The sequence below is a fragment of the Pithys albifrons genome, chromosome 3, assembly GCF_047495875.1.
Source record: "Pithys albifrons albifrons isolate INPA30051 chromosome 3, PitAlb_v1, whole genome shotgun sequence".
NCBI classification, from domain to species: domain Eukaryota; kingdom Metazoa; phylum Chordata; class Aves; order Passeriformes; family Thamnophilidae; genus Pithys; species Pithys albifrons.
In genome coordinates this window covers 98,770,087-98,796,359 of record NC_092460.1, presented here as the reverse complement: position 1 = coordinate 98,796,359, position 26,273 = coordinate 98,770,087, and the positions used below count along the sequence as shown (strand labels likewise).

The 26,273-nt window shown below is 42.8% G+C and overlaps 1 protein-coding gene across 4 annotated transcripts; it reads left to right on the top strand.

Annotated features, from left to right (window-relative positions):
• The first annotated feature begins 2,821 nt into the window (after window positions 1-2,821).
• RBM17 (RNA binding motif protein 17) lies at window positions 2,822-16,177 on the top strand. 4 transcript variants are annotated; one of them, XM_071552870.1, is made up of 13 exons: window positions 2,843-2,883; window positions 3,635-3,697; window positions 4,885-5,025; window positions 6,204-6,320; window positions 7,087-7,253; window positions 9,098-9,195; window positions 9,739-9,795; window positions 11,505-11,646; window positions 12,996-13,147; window positions 13,654-13,727; window positions 14,019-14,117; window positions 14,424-14,496; window positions 14,642-16,177. In XM_071552870.1, exons 3-13 carry the CDS (start codon window positions 4,903-4,905, stop codon window positions 14,743-14,745), a joined length of 1,206 nt encoding a protein of 401 aa, XP_071408971.1. In that variant the 5' UTR covers window positions 2,843-2,883; window positions 3,635-3,697; window positions 4,885-4,902; the 3' UTR covers window positions 14,746-16,177. The 4 variants fall into 4 exon arrangements, with proteins under 4 accessions (XP_071408973.1, XP_071408970.1, XP_071408971.1 ...); XM_071552872.1 differs by lacking the exon at window positions 3,635-3,697 and having other exon boundaries at window positions 2,822-2,883; window positions 9,101-9,195; XM_071552869.1 differs by lacking the exon at window positions 3,635-3,697 and having other exon boundaries at window positions 2,822-2,883.
• The last annotated feature ends 10,096 nt before the right edge of the window (window positions 16,178-26,273 follow it).

The window sequence follows — 26,273 nt, the reverse complement described above, 5'->3', positions numbered from 1 at the left end:
GATGTGTAGTGCTGTGGGGGACCTCACAAATTTCTCCTCCATTTTCAACCTGCCTGGGGTCTCCAGACCAGGCAACTGAGTGAGATCTGTGTACCTGCCTGCAGCCTTCCTGAATTTAATGAGAAGGATTTTGTTGGCTCCTTTGCTCCTAAATGGGAGTGTACAAGTACATTGTGGTTATTATTACACACAGTGATGGATCAATTTTGATCCACTTCCCTGAGTTAATCAGAAGCTGTTTCTCTTCTTGTGAATGATCAGATTTATGGCTTTAATAGGTAGTTATTTATGGGTCTAATAATTCAGTCTTTGCCCTCCCTGTTGGGACTTGTTCCGAGAAGGAACTGAAGTCTCCTGCTGCTGTCCTGTTTTCCACCTTTGCAGATTCAAACCCCCTTTCAGTTTCTCCCAGTGACTGTCACGCTGTGATGTTGCTCTGTGACATTTCAATCCACTGATTTCTCTCAGTACCTTTTGATGCAATTAATTATTTGAATCATCCCTTTAACATAGAATACCAGTTCTTTTCTCAGTGGGATTCTGACACTGTAAAATTAATGGTTTTTTCTTCCACAAGTTTACAAATGTGTTAATTATATCAATCCTTCCTTTAAAAAATGCAGGCATTGCAAAGGCAAGAAACCAAAGGAAAATACTTGGGAGAACCTCCATAAATAAAGTGAAAACAATTTCTTTTTATATTTAAGAAGCTTTCACTGTTGTTATGAATAGAAACATATCTGTAAATGTGTTTAGAAATATTGTGTTAATAAAAAGCAACATAAGTAGGAGGGGAAATAGCAGCTTTAGTTACTAACACCATTCTTTCAGCTCACCATGGGGAAATAAACTGCATAGTAGCACAGCTGAAAGCAATGCTGGAGATAAGGACTTCCTGATTAACACAGAGATAGTGCTTGTGATATTTTGAGGTTGAAGTGGCAGATCTATCTGCCTCGGGATTGGAGGTTGTGTCTTGCATATTTATTTGCTTTATCATGTGGTGCAAGTAACCAAAATTCTTAGAAAGCTCAGCTCATCTGATTTGACATGCTTGGTATGAGCTGGAGATACACCTGCCCAGTATGAACAAAATAGAAAATCTATTCCTGCCACTGTCAAAGAGAAGACATTGAATAATTAGTGCAAGACATTGAAGGGGGATGGAAATTGGTGTGGTTGGGTGGAATCCATGCTCAGATAGATACAGAATTTTCAGGATTTTTTTAGAAAATGAATACTATTTCTGCAGAACAAACCAGTCCACTTTAGCCTCAAATGACATAAACACGTCTAAACAGCCAAATGTTTCCAATAACAATTACCCAGTGACTTCAGTATTTGTGGCAGTGATAACAGAGTGAAATGGTAACAAACATGCTGCAATAAAAGACGGGGATGTTTGAAATACACTTGATGAGAAAAAGTTTTTTTTCTTCCTAACTTTCGTGGTACAACTGTATTGTCAAACTCAGAAGAGTCTTATATCATTGTCCCCACCTTTTTCCCCAAAAATTTCAGGTGTGCTTGGTAAGTACCTGGCAATGCTGAATGCCCAAGGAGATGAGATGCCACATGACTCATTCAATAAGCTACCACAGATTTCCCAAGGAGTTAGAAACACAATAGAAAACTGTGATATAACATACAGGGAAAACAGTGTTGGGCATAAATACAGTCCTGCCCTCTGCCAATCGAATTCCTAAATCTGCTTCAAACTCCAGTACAGCTCCAACTAAATAAGGGTCAGTGGCAGCTCATCATATTGCAGGGACATATTTCTTTGTTCAACTCTGTTTCCCCGAATCCTCACAATTCAGCTATGATGATATTTCTTCTCTCCTCAGCAGCAACGTGGGCTCTTAAATCTGAAAAGTCCTTAACAATCAGTCAATTTCTGAGTGTGGGACTAATGAAGGGGTTTGTTATTGCTGTCGCCAGTGGGATCTGAAGTGTCTCTCCTTACATGAGCTACAGGGAGCATCCAATAACATTCACTGCTTGGCATTGAACCTTCCTGTCAAAATAAACTTTATTTTGTGTCTATTATTGTTTGCCTCTATCTCCATGAGTTCCACACACCTTCTTTTAGAAGGCTTGTTGTAGGGAACACCACAGAGGCCTGAGGAACATCATGTGCAGGCTGTGAGAGGAATAACCCGTCTCCTTTGACAGGACACGGGGGAATGGCTGCATATGGGAAAAGGGCAGGATTAGATGGGATATTGGGAAGAAATTCTAATTTATGAGCATGGTGAGGCACTGGAACAGGTAGCTGAGAGAAACTGAATGCCCCATCCCTGGAATGTCCAAGGCCAGGTTGGACGGGGCTTGGATCAACTTGGGATAGGGAAGGTGTCCCTGCCCATGGCAGGGGGGTAGAACCAGATGGTCTTTCAGATCCCTTCCAACTCAAACCATTCCGTGATTCTGTCATGCGACGAAGAGTGCAGACCACACTCGATACGAACGGAAAACCGAAAGGAATTTGGGTTTCTCATTCTTTGGTAGGTTCTCCCTGCCAAAACACCGCGCTGCGGGGCCTGAGGCGGCTCTCCCTGAGGCGGGGGCGGCTGAGGCGGCAGCAGCTTTCCAGCCGCCTCTTTCACCCCCTCCGCCTGGGCACCGTACCCCGCAGCTCCCCTGGGCGCTGAGCTCGCCTGCCCAGCTCCACACTGGAGTCATACTGGGACGGAGCGCCCCGCACTGGTCCGTACTGGGATACACGGGGGTGTGTGGGCAGAGCCGGCGGTGCCGCGCCCTCCTCCCGCCGCCAGGGGGCGGTGCCGCGGGGGAGCCGTGGGGCGCAGTGCGCAGGCGCGGGGCGGCCCTTCCCGGCGGCCTCAGCGCCGGCTGATGGCGGCGGTGGCGGAGCTGGGACGGGTGAGCGGCGCGTCCGGGCCCGGCCGCAGCCCCGGCGTGTGGGGAGGCGGCACCGCGATCCGCGGGGTGTGGGGAGGCAGGACAACGGGGAGAAGGGCGGGTGTGGTCCGCTCAGCCGCCCCTCGGAGGGGTGTGGGCCTGTGTGGAGGGTGAAGGGGGTCAGGGCCTGCCCCTCCTCCCCGCTTCGGTCTCTCCGTCCCGAGAAGGCTGAAGATCTCAGGAATCACAGCCCAGCCTTTCCTTTATCGTGGGCGCAGCCTCTCTACCTCACTCCGTGATCGCTTCCCTGCGGTGACAGCGCCTTCCCTGCATCCATCCATCCGTTATTGTCCGAGGAGGGGCTGGAGCATCAGGAGCGGCCGAGGGAGCTGGGAGGGCTCAGCCTGGAGAAAAGGAGGCTCAGGGAGGACCTTCTGGCTCTCCAACTTCCTGACAGGAGGGTGCAGCCAGGTGGGGGTCGGGCTCTGCTTCCAGGGAACAAGTGACACGATGAGAGGACATGGCCTCAAGCTGCACCAGGAAAGGGTTAGGTTGAACATCAGAAGGAAATTTCATCACAGAAAGGGTGATTAGACATTGGAATGGGCTGCCCAGGGAGGTGGTGGAGTCACCGTCCTTGGAGATGTTTAAGGCAAGAGTGGCTGTGGCACTCAGTGCTCTGGGCTGGGTGAGAAGGTGGGGGTTGGACACAGGTGGGACTCGATGATCTCAGAGGCTTTTTCCAGCTTAACTGATTTTGTGATCCCTCCAGTGCATCCTGTCTCCCCTCCAACAGCAGCACTCCTGCTGCCTCAGTCCCGCTCCCGTGTGGCAGGTGGGAATTCCTGCAGTGCCCTTTGCTCCTCCTGTGCCTTGTAACCCCCTCTGTGTCTCATCCCATGTGCCCACATGTTTAATAATCTTCATGGAGTGCAACCTGCTTTCTCTTGCACCAAACTCCATTCTGCTGAGCCTTTCATATTCCACTGTAGGGTTAAACTTGTATTTTGTGGAAGTTTTTTTTTTAAATTTATACTGAGCTTGCCAGGTTTTGGAGTTGTAATTTAGACAGTGGCTGCTGCATCTGAGACCTTTTCCACAATTTTAAATGCATGTGAGTTAAATCCATAGCAGCAGCCATCTCCTGTGTGTCAGGCAGCTTCTGTCACATCTCTGTGATCAAGATCTTGATGAGTTTATAAGGTTTCAATGCAGGCTGTTAATCTGTGATGCTTGTCAATTAGGAAGTTAAAGTTTTGGCGTGTAGGTGCTGTAATCCAGACCTGTCAGAGACTAAATAATGTGCCACAGGTGACAGACCTCCCATGACATTCAAATTTTCTCTTCTTCCATCCATGTCAGATGCAACATCAGACAAAATGATACATTTCATGTCATATTATTGATGTTACCTGGCTAATTTTTTGTGTCTGTGTATGTATATATATGTATGTATGTGTATATATGAATTCTCTGTATTTGAGAAGCCTTTCAATGTTGTGGAAATAATTATTTATACAATATTACTCTGGCAAGTCTATTTTGTATAAGAACATTTTCCTTTATGATGCAAAAGAATAGTGACATTAAATAAGTTCATTACAATGTTTGCATTTTTGTCTGGGCTGTTTTTAGGCTCAGCAGAGATAATTTGTGTTTGATTCAGATGTGATGCATAATGTTCAATTACTTTGTGAGCCTGAAAACAGCAGAGTTTGCTGCAGCATAACTCCTTCAAAGCCTCAGATGATTGATATCTAATGATACAAATATAATTTGGGGAAGTTTCCAACACCTGTTCACACTTCAACAGTTTTCATTACCTTTCAGACTTACTTTTATAACAGTAGTTATGACTATTTGCTACCAGCCAGAAAAAACTGTTATTGCTTTAAATTTTCTCCGGCTTTGGAAAAATATATATAAAAATATATATAAAAATATGATATACCAACATATGTAAACTGGTAGCTTGGCAATAGGTTTGTTGTGTCATCTGGAGTTTTTCCTTTTGTCTTTCAGTTTTAAATTGAAAAGAAAATGTCACTTTACGATGACTTGGGAGTTGAGACCAGCGACTCCAAAACAGAAGGCTGGTCCAAGAATTTCAAACTGCTGCAGTCTCAGCTGCAGGTGAAGAAAGCAGCTCTCACACAAGCAAAGGTATAGTCCCTTTGTGGTTTTGCTTTAATATTATTTATTATTTATTTTTTATTATTGTTTATTATTCATCAGTGCACTGTGTTTGTGGCTTTGGAATATCAATTTGGAATAATTTTGCTGGGATTTGCCTTTGAGTTTGTAGCAAGGAACCCAGCAAAACTGAGGCAGGGAAAGGTGGAATGCATGTTTCTTGAAGTCTGGTAAGAGGGATTCTTGCACAAATTAAAATTGAATGAAGAGCTGATGCGTGTGCTGTAACCTCAGAGCTTTTAATGAGCAAAGCCAAAAGCTGATCTTCAGGTTTAGCTGTGAAAGATAATGAGATTAATCTTTTTTCCTTTTTCTGAAAGTAAAGATCACACTGTGACTGACAGTTGTCAGTTCTGGCTGTTGGTCATTCTTGGCACTTTGCACCAGTTATTTACATGTTTGCAACACTTTATGCTGCTATTTAAAAGGTTTTCAGTGCTAAAGTGCAAATCATTGTGCATTAGAAATTTTTACAGCAAGTATTTCCAGTGTACCTGAAGAGGAGGAGTGCAAACAAATTCCTTGAGCTTAAATTGTGATAGAGGCATTTTCTCTTTTTATTGCTGCAGAATTTCACTGCTTTTCTTTGAGCAGTGTTGATATTTTGGTTGAGGCAGGACGTGTTCTTTGTGGGCTGTGGGTTCTGGAGTGAGATTACTTAATTAAAAAAGAAGCAGTAGCCAAATACTTAAGTAGGTACAGCATTTTGTCATTGGAATTACTCCTGATTTATGCTGCTGAAAGGGAGGGCAGGATTTAGCTGATAATCTGAACAAAATGCATGAATAAAATCTTAATGAGCACTGTATGAGTTGTGTTCTTTTCCTTGTAACTGATGTGCAGTGTATCCATAGACTAATGGGAGAATAGAGTAGGATTAGAAAAGCTCAGAATTCAGAATAGATCAATGAATTTTATCAGATGATAAAGGTGAAGAACAGCAGATCTTTGGACTAAAACTGAGCCCCTTCTTGACAACCTGACTCAGTTCAAACTCATCTGAAGAGGTTGTCTGAATTTTTAATGTGTATTTCTGGTTCTAGTCCAAACCCAATACCATTTACCTACCACTGCAACATATATCAAGCTGCTTTTTAGAAAACTGTTTTATCCTTTTTTGACATTTTGTGTTTTGTGGTTTTTTTCAGAGCCAGAGAACAAAACAAACCACAGTCCTTGCTCCAGTGATTGACCTGAAACGAGGGAGCTCCTCTGATGAGAGGCAGATTGTGGACACACCACCTCATGTAGCTGCTGGGTTAAAGGTAAGACCAAGGCAGCTAAAAGGTCCAGCTCCTGACAAACTTTGGAAATAGAATTCTTTGACTGCAATCTGTATTTTTATTTTTGCATAATCTTTCCTAGTGGTCAAAGAAGTGATGGTTTTCTGAAAATGTTTTCCTCTGCTCAGATTAGTTAATGAACTTTTCAATCTAATACAGAATTCCATGTGATACAGCATGGAATTACCAAGGTTAACATGCAGTTATAAAACATTATTCCTGAAAGATTTCTCCTGGAGAGCTTCAAAGTACTTGAAAAGACACCAGTTTGGTTAGGCAAATACAGACTGTAATTGAGATTGCACCAATGTTGGAACTGGATCTGAAAAACAATCAACTGAAAAATAAAAGAAAAGCCACCTGACCTCTTACAATGGATTTGTCATGGTAAGGAATCCAGAGGAACTTTGTCCCTGAAGTTTTTTCAAAGGTGGTAGTTCTGAAATAGTTCTTTCAGAAGAGAGAAGAACAGTCTGTGCACCTCTCTTGGTATCATGTTAATTGCAGCTGATGAAAAAGCCTGATGAGGTTGTGTGGGAGGACCTTGGCAGATGGTTGCAAGAAGAAGAGGCCATAAAACTTCTACTAATGAATAATTGGGAAAGATTTCTTCTGGTCCCAGTGGGATTAGGATATTACCTGCCACTGTAGAAGTCGGGAATTGCAAGTATTTAATTCTTATTTTTCAACTGGATGTTGTTTTCAGATCTCAGCTGAATAAACTGCTTTTTCTTTTTTTGTTTTTGAGGATCCCGTCCCTAGTGGTTTTTCTGCAGGAGATGTGTTGATTCCTCTGGCAGATGAATATGATCCCATGTTCCCAAATGACTATGAAAAGGTGGTGAAGCGCCAGCGAGAGGAGCGGCAGAGGCAGCGGGAGCTGGAGAGGCAAAAGGAGATCGAAGAAAGAGAAAAGTAAGGCTTTAGTGTCAACTCATGGCATGTTGTTGACACTTAGCAAATAAGAGAGACATCAGTTTGTTTAGTTTTATCCCCCTGAATAGTTTCAGGGAAATTCTGAAAGGTTTTGTGAAGAATATTGTGTGTTTGTAGAAGCAAGTGCAGTGTTTTAATGACTGTTTCAATGCTCTTGCTAAAATCACCCAAAAATTATAAGAATTATCAAGTTTGCAGCCTCTTTGGCTGAAAGATACATGTCAAGTTATTCTAAATTTACTGTTTCAATACTACCAACCAATATTTGGATACTTCATGCATCATTTTCAGACTTTGACCTGGCAGGTATTTTATAGTATTGGATGTCAGTGTAACAACAATACAGAAAAACCTTTTAACACTCAATAACCATCCTTTCTGCTTCTAAATACAACAAACTGATCCAGGAATGCATTCAGTTTTAAAGATGTAGTTAGCACAGCCTTTGAGAGGCATAGTTTCATTTCCTTTTTTAATACTCTGCATTCAGTTTAAGTAAGTTAATTATGTGTTTATTACTCTTTTGTCTCTGCACAAAAGAAAATACTACTTATCTGTAATTACCTTAATGCTCTTTCCTTGCAGTAAGAAATCTTTCTAATCATATTAATGAAGTTGAATGCAGATTCTGTGTCTTATTGAAATAAGTGGTAAAATATATCCCAGCCAGGCAGATTAATTTGCTTAATTTGAGTGAAATTAATAAACCATCTTCACCACACTCCAAGTCATCTGCAGAATTACAGTTTTGTTGCCCTGTTTATATTGTGAAAATTAATATTTGTAGACATTTGGACTTCTCTCAGTTACATCTTTGTTGTTCTGGTGGAGGAGGAAGCCTGAGGTCTGTCCCATTTTCATGCAAGACCTCAGAAATCTGGGATGTCATTCCCAGAGCTTCAGCATTGGCTGCTCTTTAGTCATGTTTGTACTTGTGTGTGGGCCAAGAGTCTTTATCCATAACATTAGAGAAAGAAAGTGAAAAATACATAATGCATCTGATTTAAACTGGGGAAACAGTCTCAGCCAAACCTGCATCACATGTTGTGCTTTGAGATACCAGGCTGTACATTTGTTTTGGATTCACAGTGTGCAGATTCAGGAATTTTGTGTGGTTCCATAGCAGAGCTGTTTTTAGCATCCTGTGGCACAGTTTTGATGTCTGTGTGTGGAGTGAGATCTGATTTATGCACCAAGCTGTGTCTTAACTTTTGGGGAAAAATACTTTTCCTTTTTATTGTAAAGTATTAAAATGAGTGATTTTATGATAGCATTAGATCTAACACTGAAGTGCCACCAGTTCTTGAAGCATTCCTCACTTAATGTTAGAAGTTATGCCTGAATCTTATTTTAATTGCCAAGGATGTTTAAGCATGATGATTTTTTTAATTAAGTAAATGATATTACTCTGTATAGCCTGTGATGGAGAATTGATTTTGTCCATAGCAGGGTCAATAATTAATGTCTCTTACCTTGCTGCCTGTTCCATCCAACACCTCTAACACTGCAGTTGTTCAGTCACTCTGGTCTGTTTGGACTAGGTTTGTTCAGGTGCTTCCTCCTTTCCATACATTCTTCTTGGCTGACTTGCAAGTGGAAAATGATAGTACTTTAGATCCATTTTATGTTTTACCAAAGAATGCCCTATGAGGACAAAAGCAGAGAAACAAATAGTAGAGGTGTTTACTTAGACCTTCATGGGAAACATGATAAAATACCAGTTGGAGTGGAGCAGAATAACTCACACTGCAAAGGTGGGGTCACAAGTTAAAGCAAAGAGTTACCTTTGATGGTTTCTTATCCTAACTTACTGTGTCTCCCAGAAGGCGTAAAGACAGACATGAAGCCAGTGGGTTTTCAAGAAGACCAGATCCAGATTCTGATGAAGATGAAGACTATGAAAGGGAGAGACGGAAAAGAAGTAAGGGAACTGTTTGTGCTTTTGTTGGGAAAAGAGGAGAAAAAAGAGAGGGGGGAAGAATTCACTATCTCCTTCCTGTTTCATGGATTCTGTGTTTCTCTGCCCTCAGATGAGTACACAGTTATTTCTGAGCCTTTAGAATAAACCTGGAATTCTATTACAGCATAACTGTTGTAATGCAGAAGAATGGGGTTTTTTTCTTCCATGAAGGCAGATGGCAGCTAAATTATTTGTGAGAAGACTTCTTACCTCAGTTTGTAGATACTGTGTTAAGTTTCTGCATGGTATGGGTTCCAGAAAGGGGGGAGCCAGGAGATAAAATCAGACTACAAGAATCACTGTTGAGTTTTCACTCTTGAAGCTTGTTATTCCTGCATTTGTTACTTCAGTGCCCTTAGAGCTAGTCAGATGATGTGGATCAGGGTGATGAAATATGTCTTTGCATAAACAAAATTAAGTTTTATTCTTTTTCAGCAGCAAAGTTATAGTAAATAATTCAGGTCTGTTGTGATGTCATCCAAATTTGTTTGGTTTTGCTCATAGGTATGGGAGGAGCTGCCATTGCACCACCCACTTCTCTCGTGGAGAAGGATAAAGAACGTAAGTCCTCCAAAATCCTCTTGAAACCCACCAGTGGTTATTTCTCACTTCTCAACTTTCTATTGAGTCCTCCTGCCTTTCCCAGAGGAAACTTCTGATTTGTGGAAGCAGGAATTGTACTAGTTCTTTGTTGGGGGGGAGGAAACTATGGGGAGCCTGTGATGCTGCTGTGCTTCACATCCCCTTTCTGAAGGGTCGTTGTGTTGCTGGAGCAGTGGTTTGGCACAGTAAGTAGGGTGTTAAAACCATGTTCAGTTACTTGTGATGTGAAAGAAGAAATGTCCCAGACAGGTTTCTCTGGGTAGACCAGAAACCTCCAAAGCAGGGAGAGGGAGTTTTTCCGTCACCCTTTGCTTTAGGAGATACTCTGTGAATATCTTTTCTGAAGGGATTATGCACTGCAGCAGAATTGTTTAAGTTTTTCGTGGGTACAGTTTAGCTGAAGAGATGTGTGTGCACTGGTGTTTCCCTCAGTGAAGAGCACAGTTGGCCACGAGGTGGCATCCTCTTGCTGTAGGAACACCACCATTCCTTTTCTTTCCCCATGTCTTAACTGTTGTATATTTTAAAATTAAAATAATTAGCAGTATGTTATCTACTTTAATATGAAAAAAAGTCTTATGCACACAAACTTTCCTTTGAGAGTCCTGATTTTATTTATGACAGGATTGAAATTTGAAAAAAAAAAACAGTGAAGCTTGGCAGGGTAAGTGGATATCACAGTGAAAGCATTTGACATGTGTAAACATTAAGAACAGAAAGAGATTGTTTTGAGTAAATAATTAAGAGCAATTGAGTGAAAAGTAAATATAGGCTGGAAATGGTACAAATATCCTGAGGGGGAGAGCTTTTAAAACATGACATGATCCAGCAAGGAAACTTTTGGATGGCTTCTTGCTTAATGCTCAAATCTAGGCTGGAAAAACACGAAAAGCTACTGCTGTAGCAAAAGTCCAAAGTACAATCCATCAGCTGCTTAAAAAAGAATTTTTTTCCTCTTATGACTTCCCCAAACTTCACATCTGACTTTTTATTTCATAAGATCCAAGACTAGTTCACAAGGAAATATTCTAAAATTTACTCAGTCTAATAGAAGTCCATAAGTCTGTTCAAAAATGTTTCTACATATTTTCTGTAGTGTTCTGTAGAGTTGCTTTTTACATTTTTCCATGAGACTTGTCAGTGGAAGGTAGTTTAATAATCTAACCACTATGACTGAGATACCCAGATGTATCTCCATCTCCCAGGAAGAGTTACAGTTCAGAAACTGTCAGTGAGATGAGTTGCATTCATTCTTTTTAAGGGACTGGTTTCTTTTCTGTGTAAATGTACCCTGTATTTTTACTTAAAGTCCTTGGGTGTGGAGCTCTGTGCATGGATCCATTTTTGTCATCATTGTGTTCCTTGATGAATGGGGCTTCTCAGTTTGCTTGGCCTCTGCCTGGATAAACTCTTCGTATTGCAAGTGGTCTCTTAATGTTTCTTTTCACCATTTAATAAGAGTTTAATAAATGCATTATAGAGATGTGGGTATCTATATTCAATAGGAATATCCAAAATAAATCTTGTTTCTGAGAGAGAGAGGGAGGTGACGGGATGTTAAAACGGCACTTGCAAAGGGAGACATTCTTCTGATTTGGATTTATGTGAGAGGATTTTTTCCATAGTTTTTGAGTATTTTATTGAAAAAGCAAATGTGTTTTCTCCAGCTGTAGCATCATTCCCATATGAAGAGGAGTCGAGACCTCGGGCACCTTCTTCCAAAGCAGCTATTCCTCCTCCAGTGTATGATGAGCCAGAGAGGCCTCGTTCCCCCACAGGACCCAGCAACTCCTTCCTTGCTAACATGGGGTAAATGGCTGACTTCTGCACATTTTGTGGGAAAAGGCATTGCAAGGTGGTGGAAACCAAAAGCTAAAATAGTTTGTCAGCAGAAAAGAGCACAGCCCATTGCATGTGTGTGGTTACTCTGTGTGCAGAGAGTCCAAACTGGCAGGATGCAGAAAAAAGCTGTGGATTGACTGGATTGAGGGAAACAGCTGAGGTGGTTGCACTCAAGGCTATGTTTTTAGGGGAGTTCTGAAGCCACATTCCAGTATAAAGTGTTTATGGCCTGTACAAGCCAAGCTAATGTTGTATATAGGAAAACACGGGTGGCATGTTAGTTCCTCTGGGTTTCTTTTCCAGCTTTGTCTTAAATTTGTTACATACCAGTGGACAAATTTCAGCTCTGCTTTGTTGAAAAATTCAGCTCATATCTTCATGAAGGTATCATCTGTGGCTGCAGACCTGTCCATTTCTGCCTTGGGTGTAATGCTTGTGTTCCTACTGTGGCCACAAACTGAAGATGAATGTAATTAAAAACAGCTTAGAGACCTTGGGTTTGGATTTGTTTTTCTTCTAATTGTCCAGAAATAGGATAACCAAACTTGGTACTGTTGGACCAGTTTGTGCATTGTTACCACTTCTAGTTAGCAGTACTCTGGGACCTTCTCTTCATTGAAGGATGGGCTGAAAATGTGACCTAACCTGCCTTACTTTGACCACACAGTTGGCTGTTTATTTTGTGACTTACTGTTTTAACCTTTAAGCATTACACAGCCAGACTTCTTGGCCTTTTCTAATTTGTTTCATGTACTATGCTTAGGAAATAGCCATGTAGTCACTGATGCTGCATTTTCTTCTGTTACCTTGTTTGCCCATTGCTAAAATGGAGGTGGCTGAGCATAGAATATTTACTGTGGTTTAAACTGGTACACCATGGCATGTTTTTTGTGTCTGAACCTATCAAGCTGTGATCACCAAAGAAGTGTTGATTTTAAATATCCTTTCACTGGGAATTTTGAAAACCTGTCAGTGGAGGTGCTTTTTGTAAGGTACTTACAAAAATGTACCTTTAAGTAGCTTGGGGACTTCATTCCCTCAAGATGTTCTGAAAAATTCAGAAAGACCAGGCATGCTTAAATTAATACTGAGGATATCCAGATTTGCTGTAGGAGGGGCTAGCAAAGCCTTGTCCTCTGGACCTTACACCAACTTGGAACTAATAGACAGTAGGTTGTAAATTGTAGAAGCTCTTGTGTTTTCTGTCTCTGTGTAAGGAAATTTTAAGAGATAGATTAGTTGAGCATTCAGGAGAAATGCAATGTTATTATTTTGTGGAGGAAACCTCTACTAACTGATGTTTTTTCTCTTTGCAGAGGGACAGTAGCTCACAAAATCATGCAGAAGTATGGTTTTAGAGAAGGCCAAGGGCTGGGGAAGCATGAACAGGGGCTCAGCACAGCACTGTCAGTAGAGAAAACGAGCAAGAGGGGTGGCAAGATCATTGTTGGCGAGTCTACAGAGAAAGGTAATTGTGTCCTGCACCAAGTCTGTGAGAAATGAAGCTCCTGGATTTTTGTTTACCATCTGTCATTGGACAAGATACTGGATTTGGAAGAATGACTTGTATTTGTTCTTGTGGAAATTTGTCTTGTCAAGTCCTGTATATTGTCCTGTGTTTTTTAGCTCATCCTGCCCTTATTAGCACAGCAGCCCTGCCTGAGCACAAGTTTTGGAAGTCAAGAGAGCTGATTTTTAGTTTTTAGGGAATCTGATACAATTCTGAAGTTAGGAATTATTTCCCCCAAAGAAGCAGTACATTTTCAATATATTTTCAGTATTCATACTTGATTCACATAACTGGAATTGATTATTGTCTTTCCAAGTAGCTACAGGTAACTGTTCCTCACCAATATGAAATTACCTTTTTATGGCTTTTATTCCATTTTTCCATCAATAAGATTCTGATAAAAGCTCCCAATTGAGCTTTAGTCTTGTGCTATTCCATGATTTGTTGTTCTGTCTTCATAACAGAAACGGGCAAGAAAGCGGATTCTAACCCATTGACTGAGATACTGAAATGCCCAACTAAAGTGGTCTTACTAAGGGTGAGTTGGGAGTCAGAGAACATGTCTTAGTGTTGAAATGTTTAAATCTGTATTCCTGTTACAAGACTCTGCACAGTTCACATGGCTCTGGCCTGCTTTGTGTTCTGGAAAAAATGTGTGTCTTCCTGAGATACGTATCTTAAGTCTTCTTTAAGTTCCCCTGTCTCCTTCTGTGGCTCTTGAGCTTTTAAAGCATTCATGGCCACAGTTCACAGGGTATCTCTGATTTGTCTACACAATCATCTGCACAGACTCCCCCCAGTGAGTTGGGTTTATTCTTTTTAACTTCAGAACATGGTCGGTGCTGGGGAGGTGGATGAAGATCTTGAAGTTGAAACTAAGGAAGAATGTGAGAAATACGGCAAAGTTGGGAAATGTGTCATCTTTGAGGTAAGAGAGAATCGGTGTCTTTTTTTTGGGTGCTCTGAAAGTAAATCTGGGCACTTGTCCCTCACAACTGGTGTGTTACTGCCTCAGAGAAGGGACATGGATGTAAAGATCTCTGGATTCTGGATTTTCTGTATCTGTAAGATACAAACTTGTAATAACAGGAATTGGGCAAAAATCTCTGAATATGTGCTTTTGGAACCTTTTTATTTCATTCTCTTGGCTCCTTCTGTGAAGAACAGCAGTTTAAAACAGTAGTTTTGCTACTGTTCTAATCAGTTGTGGTTTGGGGTTTTTGTTTTGTTTCAGATCCCTGGTGCCCCTGATGATGAAGCTGTAAGAATATTTTTAGAGTTTGAACGGGTTGAATCTGCCATCAAAGGTAGGATCCTAAATTGTGTCCTGTGAACCTCAGATTTACCTTTTGTAGCAAGATTAAACAGTCTCACTGCTTAGACTGTTTAGTTAAAGAGATGTTTATTTTATTGAATTGCTGCCTGCTGACTCGTTCTTGGTTTCAATTCCAGCTGTTGTGGATCTAAATGGAAGATACTTTGGAGGCAGAGTTGTGAAGGCTTGTTTCTACAACCTGGACAAGTTCAGAGTACTGGATCTGGCAGAGCAAGTCTGATTTTAAAAATCTAGCTCGAGGTGTCACTGTTTTGGCAATCATGTTTTCAGCAGTAGGCTGGGAATAAAGAAGAGAAAAGTAGCTTTCCTAGCAAACTGGAAACAAGCCTCATTGAATGGATTTTTCACATTCGTTGTGACTTTACATTTTTTGTAATATAAAGCCCTTTGAAAGATTCACATCTGTGTGGTTTTGACTTGCACATTTCTGCATATTGCTCTGGGGATCCTGGGGTTTTTGAGCTTTCAGATGACTGTTCTTTTGAAAACCCACTGCTGAGAAGATGCTTTGTCTGTATTCCTGCTTTCCTTGTTCAGGTGCTTCATCATGGAGTCCCTGTGCTGCATCCACAATAAGTGGGAAGCTTTGGACAAGGACTATGTGCTATGATGCTTTCCTTCCTTGATGGTATCTCTTAGGAGTTAGAGCCTTGCTCTCCTGAGTCCTCATCTCTGCACTCCAGTGATTTGGGGTCAATGGACACTTGGCAGTTTGTTCTCCTTACTCCAGGACAATACTTTCTATGCCAGAATGGAGGCTAAAGCAACAAGGAATGAGTTTGTCAGTCTTCCCAGATCCAAAGGAAACCCATACTTAAGTGGAAGGAGGAAGGAGTTTAATGGACTGTTATCAGGAGCCCAGTTTTGTCAGGCAGTCTGTGCTGGAAATACCCAGGGATAACTGACTACAGGTCATCAATGAAATGCTGTAGGTAGAACTGAGGGAGAACCCATTCCTGTGTCCGGCCAGGCATCAGATTCTCACTTCCTCTAATGTCACACATAGGTAGCTAACTTTGTTTAATCCTTTCAAACCTGGTATTTTCTCTCTCTGTGTATATTTCTGTATTTGAGGCCAAATACCACCAGGATTTGGCTTTTTTTAATTTTGAGGAGTGCCTGTAGAAGTTTTTAAAATAGGAGGCCATGGAGGGAAGTTCTCGATGAAAATCTGAAGAGTTGACAAAGTAAACTACTAAGCACTACAACTCCTTTATTTTTAACTTGATGTAAAATACTACGCAGCTTTCTGCTCTTGGTTTTATGTTTGCTTTTAGTTGGGAACAGCATGTGACAAAGAGTTGGCAGGAGGTGGCTCTGCAATGGTGACAGTTGTCTCTGTGCCCCATTGCACCCAGAACTGTGCAGATGCTGAAATGGTTGGGAGCTCTTGAGGGCAATGTAGGTGTTTGAAAGCTGATGCTGTATGTCTTCTTCCTGTTACACACATGTATTGGGGGGAGGGGGTATAGACCTGTAGTTCAATGCTGTGAGTATCTCCAATTATTGCCCTTTTATGAAATTTTGGCTGCAGATCTCTGTGACAAACCCTTGGTCTTGTGTTTGGCTTATTTTCTCCGCTTGTGTTCCACCCAACCTCTGTACAAACATTTGCCTGTAAAACAGAATTTTTAAAAAAACCTTGTATTTTACCTACTGCGTGTTGGCTTCCTTACTCAGCTGTCCTGCTGCAAAAGGCCTTCCCACAGAGTCAGGCTTTAATCCAGACTGAGGAACCCTCACTGAACAGAGGTGAGGAACAGGCCTGACTAACACCACAACCACAGCACTTGGAGCAATAACAGAATCTGGATTCTCTTGGTTTTCTCTTTGACCTTGAGCTGTGTAGTAAAACAGAGATTAACCTGATACGAATTAACATAGATTTGCTTATAGGAATAAAATAATTAAAGTGGCTGCTGTAGAAAATTAAACACTTGTAACAGATTTGGTGTGATCTGAACTAGGCTTGAAATATGACTTGGCTTTAAGTAATGTGATTTATTTATGGCTCTTATTTCAGCAAATACCTCTGGATGACTGGCTGTAAGCATTTCCTGAGGTGCACACACTACTATTTGTGTCTTCAACCAGCTGTTCTGTTTAATACCAGCTTCCAGTCTGATAACTTGGAGGTTTTTCATTTGCTGAGAATCGCTTTATTGGCAACTTTGGAACCATTTCCTTCTAAAAATCCTTTTTGTGGTTGAAGACAAGGGTAAAGTTTGTTCATGAAATGTGGGGGAAAGGTTTTGTTTATTTAGTGTTTTTTGTAGATGGGTGCTATAAATGAGGTATTTTTCTGTACCATGGGGCCACTAAAATGGCACAAACCAACCTTCTAAAATGATAGCAGAGCCACATCACCTGAGTTTCATCTCTGTGGTGGGTGCTGTGGCCTTGAGGTGCTGCCACAGCCAATGCAAACACGTGCTCAGGTGTGGAAACCTGCAAAGGTTCAGCCACTGAGCTCCTTGGTCAGACCTCACTTGTCACAGATAATCTCCTTGGTGGGAAGCATTTTCTTGCAATTGTGCATTCTCCCTGTTCCTTAACACTGTGGATGTGCTGGCTCACACTTCCTCAGGTATGGCTGTATCTTGCATGCCTTCAAAAATCTGGCTCTGAATTTATTTCTCTGATGGAGAATTAGGCTCCTCTGGAATCTTGTTACTGACTTCTATTTCTAGTAGTTTCTCATATGACTTTTTATCCAACACCTCCAGTGCTTCCTGCTTACACACCCATTTTTCTTCTCTGTGATTCATCAGTGCCCTTTCAGAAGGCTCAGCAGCACTTAATTTGGAGTTCTTTGCAGCTACCAAGTTTTACTTGGTTGGTTGTCTCTGCATCCTGGAAATTGTGCATCCACCTCTTTCTGTAACATATGTACTGGTGACTGGCCTGAAGCAGTAAGGTTTTTGTTTCTCTTTTTGTGTGGTGCATTAGGAGATTCTGATTTTGCAGAAAAAGAAGAGGATGGTGGGCTGTTAACATTTGCCTTATTGGCAGTGCAGGATTGGTCATACTTTTTCAGCTGAAGCACTGGGGTTTTTTCAGGTATGATTTACTAAAGTTCAGCTTTGATTCTGTTTTAAGTACCTGTGTAGATGCTGTTATTCTCCAATGTGCTGAATAACTTCATGTTCTCTCAGGCTAAGTATGAACTGCTCATTGCTTCTGGGAATTTGGATCAGATGCCTGCTCAGAGAGGTTTGACAGTGTCCTGGAGCGAACAGGAAGCTGCGAGGGACGTGTAGGACGTGTCAGCCTGGGGCTGGATGAGGTGCCTGGTGCATTAGCAACCCCAAGGTCTTAAGAGCAGGGATTTGCATAGTGGCATCATCATTTGCTGCCTCATTCTCTTCCTAATTCAGAGCACTGGCTGCTATTTTAGCAGCAGGGATTTAGTGACTTCATTGCTTTCCTAATTGTTACAACCCCAGGGTATTGTTCCTGAGTGGTAGCAGCTTTTTCAGAGCCCACCATTAAGCACAGGGGTTAAGATTTATTTTCTTACGTGCTTAACCTGTGTTGAATTTCTGCCAGTTCATCACTTGCCTTCTCCATCTCAGACTAAAATCTGATGAGATGGAGCTCGCAGGCAATGATTTTAACACTGCTGTTGTCAAAATCTAAGCTTGCTTTGCCACTGTTACATGAGAGTTGTTGCCCCACAGAATTTGCCTAAGTAGCCATAGAGGGAGGTGCAAGAAGTGTGTTGCCCAAGGACGTACAGCAGGTGGTTTGGAGAGTTGGGATTACACCCTGTACCTTGTATTTGCAACTACGCAGCCAGAAACCACGTTCCTTGTGGTGCTGCTTTTTGTTTTGACAACAGAAAATGGTGAATTCTCTTATCCTTGAACTTCAGGTTCTAAAGCAAATTCAGAAGGAGTGGTAATTTGTGTGCTGCAGTCTGGGTAAGTGCTTGCTTTGGGAGGGGTTTATCTGAAACCAAACTCCTGTGCTAGATTTGAGCGTGTCAGGGTATTTTACCCTTGTCTGTGGGAGAAAATCTGCATTGTAACCCCACACAGTTTTCTTAAAGGTAGAAGGACAAATGGGGAAGGTTTCAAAGAGGTTCTTGAACCTCTCACATCTTTCTTGTTCCACAAGCAGAAGTCTAGTGAGGGAGTGAGTACTTTTTCCTTAACAGCATTTAGTGCAAGAGGCCTTGAGCAAGACTCAGATTGCCTCATGTTACATTAAATTAAATCAAATGTTTGTGCCTACGGTTGTTCCTCCCCATGTACAGGACTTGACACTTCTCATTGAGCTCCATGATGTTCCTGCCAGCCTCTGTCCAACATCTCCAGGCACCTCTGGGTGGCAGCACAACCCTCTGGAGTATCTACCACTGGTCCCAGTACAGACCCCTAGAGCTCACTAGTTGCTGGCCTCCAACCAGGCTCTGTGCCACTGATCACTGGGGCCAAACATTTCAGCCAGCTTTGTGTTTTCTCATCCAGCCCATACTTGAACAGCTTTGTGAGGAGGATCTTAGAGGAGACAGTGTTTGGAAGCCCTGCAGGAGTCCAGGTAGACCATATCTGCTGCTTTCCCATTGTATGCCAGGCCATCATTTCCTCTTAGAAGGTTATCAGGTTGGTCAAGCACAACTTCCCATCACTGAATCCAGGCTGGATTCTGATGATTTTCTTGTCCTTCATAAAAAACAATACCCAGGATTAGCAACTCCAGAATTGTAGAAAAGAAAATTCTCTAGAAATTGCAAAAGAGCAATGGCATCCATGCAGCTAAAGCTTTGAGAGTAGTGCCTGGGCTTGGGAATTTTTTTGTGTGTCCTCTAGACAGGACTTCTAAGAAAGGAATTCCCTCTTAGCCTCTGATGCTGTGATTTTATTCAAGCAGCATGGAAGTTAAACAGCAATTCTAGTGCACTTATCATCCCATCACTTTGGTTTATCCTCACACACCACCACTGACTTCTGGTTATGGCTGTAGAATGGACTCCTGAAGCCCAGCTGGAGATGGTCAGGCAGCTCCTGGCAGGACACATGGCCCTTGACTGTGTGTTTAGTATGTGAACCTCATCTCTGTCCCTCTTTGGCTTAAAACTATATTTCAAGCAGGTGTTTGTCACCTGTGAAGTAGTTTAGTGGATAAATTCACTTGCTTTGCCTTGTTCTGAATCATAAAATCAGAATAATTTGGATTGGAAGGAATCTTAAAGACCATCTTGTTTCAACCCTCTCCTATGGGCAGGGACACCTTCCACTAGACCAAGTTGCTCAGAAGTAAACCTTTCCTTCAAAGGATTTTAGTGCCATTTCCTGCCTCATAAAGGATGACCAGATTTTTTAAGGATGTAAGAACTGGCAAGGATATGAGTTTCTCCCATCAGCCAACTCCAGGGCCGTTGGGCCCTATCTAAGCAGCCCTAGACATAGTCATAGGTACTCATGCCTCTGTCAGGAGCAACAGAGGAGTAGCTGCTCCTTTTTCCTTCTCGCTGAAGGATCTATGAACTCTGAAACTTTCCTTAATTGAGTGCTTGAGTTAGTAAGATTTCCTTTCTTTTTCAGCAGGTCAGATGTGCCCACTTGCCTTGAATGTGCTGTGTGATTTTACTTCCTGTTTACTGCAAAAATACTTCTGTGTCACTGGAGATGCAACTCAGCAAAGAGGTAAACGTTACTGTAAAGTCTGCAGGACTTTTAACTGCTAGGAAAAAAACATGGGCAAACTTGGTCTTCCACTTATGTTCCTCAACAGAGAAAAATTGATGACTAAATTCCTATGTACCCATGTTTGGTGACTAACCCAGAATTGTGCAGTAGCTGACAATAAATACAAATGTGCTCCTTTAGGGATCTTTTTGTCTGTGTAAGGTGGGGCTGGGTCTTGCCTGTTGCTTTGTACACAGGTGCAAACACAGCTTTCCATTTCAGTAAGCAAAGTCCTACTTGAATGGGGGGGAAGTGGCACTGAGGTGGAAAAGCTGCACTGGAAGAAAAGGCATAAAAGCCAAAAGAAAAGCACTGTGTTAATTGGAGAAGGGATAGCATGTGTGCTGCTGCAGATGTTTCCTCTTGTACCTGCTGTCTCTGATTTCTGATCCCTGCTGAGCTCAGGATTGCAGATTTATGGCTTTTTCTTTCTTTTTAGCATCAGGAAATGGGGAAATCCCAAAGCACAGGGGTTTGTGCTGTGTTTAATTCTAGTTAGTATAGAAATGTAATAGCACAGCCTTATGTCTTGGGTCCAGTGTTACCACACCCCAGGCTCTCAGCCCCATAGCTGTGGGCAGCAAGGGACAGGTTTCCACTGGGCTGTGTCTCCTGTGCAGGACACCCCACTGCCCTTCTTGAGCATCCTGAAGGCTGGTTCTCTTCCCCATCTTCCAGCAGCTGTAGCACCTGCTTAAAGCCCAAGACAACCTCAGCTATATTGAAAACAACATCTTTCCCAGGAAGATGCCTAACCCTTTCCTTTATTCTCTCCTGCTTCTTATTCCTCCCCTAGAAAGAATGTGGGGTTTTTTTCAAGCAGTTTTTAAGCATCTTTGCCACTTAATAGCCCTTGAGTTGTTTTCCCTCTCCCAGTCTCTAAGGTGTGATCTCTGGCCTCCATTTGAGAGCTTGAAACAAGTCAACAACTCAGGAATCCACGTTGCCCTGCCAAGACAAAGGTCTTCAACTCATCGTGGATTTCTCCAGCTTTTGCCCCAGGCAGAAAGCAGGGTAGCATTTTTGGACTTCACTGCTTTGAACTTGTAAAACTCGTACAGCAAGTGTGAACCAAAACTCAGATGATACTCTGGCAAAACACACCAAGTTCCTCCAGCACCTGCTCCTTCCTCTTGGGAGGATGGGAAGGGAAAACTGGTGGGTTTTTTGTTTTTCCACTTTAGGAAAATGGTGGGTCTGTGCAGTTGTAGTGATGCAGAGTAATCACCTATGGGTTGAAGCAATTCTCAGTAACTTGTCTTCCCTCTTTGTAGGAGGGGGTGATGCACTGGCCCAGCAAAATTTAAAGACTGGGATGCAGGGATTTGCTTCAAGCACAGATTTCAGAGGAAGACCCAGGAGTGTGCAGCCCATCTCCCTGCACCACACCAGTTACAGCTCTGCACATCCTCCCACATAACAGTTGCAGCCATAGATGCTATCCCAAAAGTATCATGTTCACCTGCAGGGGCTCAGCACTTCCCAGGAAGTCAGGAATTTAGGGCTAATAAGTAAATCAAGTCAGTTTTAAAAATATCCTCAGCTATCACAGAACTAATGCTGTATTTTCTCCCCTTTTTTCACTTGGATTTCTACCTGATCATTTAAAAGTGTTTTGTTTCATTTTATTTCTACCCAGCAGGTTGATTTATTGATGGGCAAATCCTAATGGTCTTTGTTTTTCCTGTAGTGTTGGGGAGTATAAAAACCTGAAAACTTGAGGCTGCAGTCGGCTTTTATATTAAAAAAATAATGATGTTGGCATCGTAAAATCAATACATTCTTTTTCTTTCTGATTAAAAAAGAAAGGAGGGAGTTTAGCTGCATGATGAGGATTTGCCTCAGCAAGCCTGGACTGCATGAAATAGAATTGATTATCTGTCACTCTGGATGCACCAGAAGAAGGATGAAGATGTTTCTCCAAATGTGACATTTCCTCTTCAGTGCCAGGTGGGTGTGTGGTAGCAGTTCAAAGTCATGGAAAGCAATGGAGAAAGAAGAATGAGTTTCCTGCATGAGAAGAGCAAATCACGTTAGAAACCTGCTGGAACTGATAGCAGCAGAAAAGCCACAAAGGTTTGTACCTGACACCTGCAATATTACTGCCTGCAGATCACTCCTGGGAAATGCTCTCCACTTCCTTCTTTCTCTCCAAAACCCAAAAACTGGTAACTTTGCAAGACAGGAGACCAGGATCTGGAGCTGTGCAAGGCACCAAGAGTACCTGGTCACAGAATCATAGAATGGTTTGGGCTGTATGATGACCTTAAAAGATCATCTCAGTCCAATCCCCTGCCATGAGCAGGGACACCTTCCCCTAGAGCAGGATGCTCCAAACCTTGTCCAACATGGCTTTCAACACTTTCAGGGTTGAAGCATCCACAGTTTTTCTGGGCAACCTGTGCCAGTGTTCTTCCTAATCTATAATCTAAGCTTGCCCTCTGCAAATTTAAAGCCATTCCTCCTTGTCCTAAGTCTTTGACCTGTATCTTTCTAATCCAATCTTGTCTCCACACCTTTATAGATCACCTAATCTTTGTGATATGAAGATCTCAGCACTAATACCCGAGGTTAATAAAAGTAATCTCTCAAGGTCAGGCTGCTGTGTACAGAAGGGGTTTGGCTGCAAAGTCTCCAAAAGCTTATTGTTCCCAGTCCCTGCTGCATCTTAATTCCTGATGACCTGGTTGTGCTCCCAACAGAAACAGCATTTCCATTGCTAGCAAGAGGCCACGAGCCTCTCTGCAGCTTTCCCTTCTGCTAAATTTGCAAGGCTGAAGCCTCAGGCTGGTGGTCAACACGTGGGGAGAGCTCTCTGGGAAAGGGAGCTGGGTACCACAAACAGAATCACACAGAATTAACTAGTTTGGAAAATACCTCTGAGATCATCCAACCTATGACCTATCACCACCTTGTCAAACAGGTGTCTCTGGCTGCTGGAGCATGGGAAAATTAGCAAATGCCTTGAAAATGTGGGCATGGGCTGAAAACAGAGGCAGTGCCTGGTCACTGAAGTGCCACCTTGGAGATTGGCTTAAGTGTAAGAGCAACAGCTCAGTAAGAAACAGCTGAGCAGTGGGAAAAGGGGCCTGATGCTGATGGGGAAAGCGGCACCTTCAAGTGGTGTGTAACCCAGGGGAGGAGGCTGAGAGCCCTCCTGAGCACTCAAACATCTTATAAAAGGACAAAATAGGATTATGCAAGGCAGATCAATCAATGTGTGTCCCCCGACATACCCAGCACCAGCAATTATGAGCACCCTCATCTTTCTTGGGTTTGTGCCACACAAGCCATTCAAAATGTTATAAATATTTCAAAGGAGTTGTTTGCATTCTTATTTGCTTGCAGAGTACAACCCTCTTACTGAAGGAGATCCCTGTGACTGATTCTCAGCTGAAATGACTCTGTGGCTCCAGCCCAGGAAAAGCACTGCTCCCAGTCTCCCAGACTGCTCCCACCCATTATCTCACTAACTGGAAAGGGAGGATGGTTCAATACTGATTTCCTGGCTGAGCAATCACTGATACAAAGATCAATTCCTCCCTGTATAGGTAAGGATGTCTCAGCTTCCCACAGGTATGTGCAGAAATGCTGAACAGCTTATTTCATCTCTGTGCCCCTTGACACAAAGCCTGGTTGTGCATCCCTATGGATCTGGTGCATGGTGGGGAAGGCCAGTCCAATCTCCATCTCCATCTTGGCCAAGGAAGGTTTTTCTGGGTTTGAGGATGACACTGAGGGCTGCAGTCACAGCATCTCAGCTGGAGCACCTCTGCTCTGGAGACAAGCTGAGAACCCTGGGAGCGTTCAGCCTGGAAAGACAAGGCTCCAGGGAAACCTTAGAACCCCTTCCAGTGTCTAAAGGGGCTCAAAGAAAGCTGGAGAGGGACTTTGGACAAGTGTCTGGAGGGACAAGAGAAGGGGAAATGGCTTCAAACTGCCAGAGAGCAAGGTTAGATGGTATATTGGGAAGAACTGTGAGGGTGGTGAGGCTCTGGCACAAGTTGCCCAGAGAAGCTGTGGCTACCCCATCCCTGGAAGAGTTCAAGACCAGGCTGGATGAGGCTTGGAGCAAGCTGGGATAGGGGAAGGTGTCCCTGCCCATGGCAGGGGGTTTGGAATGAGATGGTCTTCCAAGTCCATTCCTACGCAAAACCTGCTGTGTTTCTATGAAATAGTGTTTTAAGCCTGGGAGACTCGTAAAAGGACCCTTTGCTGCTGTAGTTCCAACTAAACACCCTCACAAAAAAAATATTAATAGTTGTTAAATTATGGTTTTGTTTCCTTCAGAGACAGCTTCCTACAGGACATATTTGGGAAAGATGTTGGCAAACATTGAGTCTCTCTGAGTGCCTCTCCCATGGAAACCAGCATTTGGGAAGATCTCAAGAGTTGTCTGGTCCATCCCTCATCCCCAGGGCATGATCAGCACTGGCTGAGGCCATTCCCACCCTATTTGCCCAACCTGTTCTGAAAACCTGGAGTCATGCTGAGCCACTGCCACCCTGTCTGTGCAGCCTGGCATTTGTGCTCTGCCACAAGGAGATGCCCTGATTTCACTGCCCTGGACCATAGTTCAGCCTAAACCTTGTTTTGGGACCAGCCTGGTTCTCAGCAATTTTTTAATTATCATTATTATTACTTTTATGTTATTCTTTTTAGATGCCAGACAGAAAAGCTGTTGAACAGTGAGTAAGAGGTGAAGATCTTCATCCACCAGAAGCACACAGACTATGTTTGAAGTTTTCTTTGTTTATTTAAACTGCCTGGCACCACTGAGATGCCTGAGGTGCTTTCTGTGGGTGAAAAACAATAGTATCTAATATAGGGAAGAGGCAACAAGATGCTCTGATTCCTGTGGTGGCCGTGGCTGAAGCTTGGAAGCTGATTTCTGGAATTTTCCCATGGGGAAAAAGCTAAGCAGATGTATGGACACCAAGGGTGATCCCATCTGAGATCTTTCTTGGCCAATGCAAAGAATGACTAGAACAAATCCCAGGGCAGGGACCAAGTGACAGAAGCACCTTAATGGGGACCTGATCATCCTCTATTAAAGGACCTGGTTTCACTTCCAATTCTCTGAGATGCTCCTTCTGAGAAGTTTATGGAGCTGAAGTGACAGTGTCCAGGCAAGATCAGTGTTGGAGGAAGAAGAGCACCTGAGGAGTTAAACCCCTTCCAGGCTGTGCAGGCACTGAGCAGGATGTTAAGGACAAAAAATTTGGACATAAGCATCCAAACATGTCTTTTGATGGACAAGACACTCAAGTTCATTATTGTGTCTAACTCTGAGTATTTTGCACTATATTTCTTTTGCCAAGCCCTGGAATCATGTCCTGGAAATACTCTTCTGGAGATGAACTGCTAATCCACATTTATCCTGGGTAATAAAACTGTAAAATTCTGGGTTTGTGCTTTATGGAGATTTGAAAGCTCATCACTCCAAGGAATATCACTCAATTGCCAAAGCAGAGGACTGGGTTGGAGTCAGGGTGAATCAACAGAGCTCCCACTCTGACGTTGGGCATGGCTGGAGTGTCCTTCCCTTCTACCTGGATATTGGGCCACATGGAGTGAAGAAAGACTATGCTTTACCTTCTGGGCTGTGTGCAAGCAGCACATGGACATCCAACTCACCTGCCTTAAATTTTCCCAGCCTGTGGCCATTTAATGTTCTGCAACATTCCATTTTTGGATGATTTTTCCCCAACAAAACGGTTGCCTGCTCAATTTGCCTGGGCAGAGGCGCAGCTCCAGCCTGTCCAGCCATGTTTTCTGGGGCAGGGAAGAAACCAGATGCTGTAACAGGTTCCAGTTGCTGGAAGGAAGCCCAGCCCATACCACCAAATCTTCTATGCTTTTTTCCCTCTCAAGGTGCTGGGGCTGAGAAACATCTCCATGTGCAGCAGACATCACTCCCCAGGCAGGGCAGAGCAGTGCCATGTAAGATGCTGATGTTCCTGCCATCCCTGCTGGAGTCATAGCTCTCATAACAGCCTGGGGGGCATTCTTCTGGAGTGCTTCTCACTCACTGGTTTAAACAGGTTTCTCCGGG

What these genes read in the sequence shown, in the direction of transcription:
- RBM17 (XM_071552869.1), top strand. Translation starts at nt 4,903, where the DNA reads ATGTCACTTTACGATGACTTGGGAGTTGAGACCAGCGACTCCAAAACA. An exon ending in GAGATCGAAGAAAGAGAAAA is followed by an intron (nt 7,254 to 9,097) that starts GTAAGGCTTTAG and finishes TGTGTCTCCCAG; the next exon opens with AAGGCGTAAAGACAGACATG. An exon ending in TCCTTCCTTGCTAACATGGG is followed by an intron (nt 11,647 to 12,995) that starts GTAAATGGCTGA and finishes TTCTCTTTGCAG; the next exon opens with AGGGACAGTAGCTCACAAAA.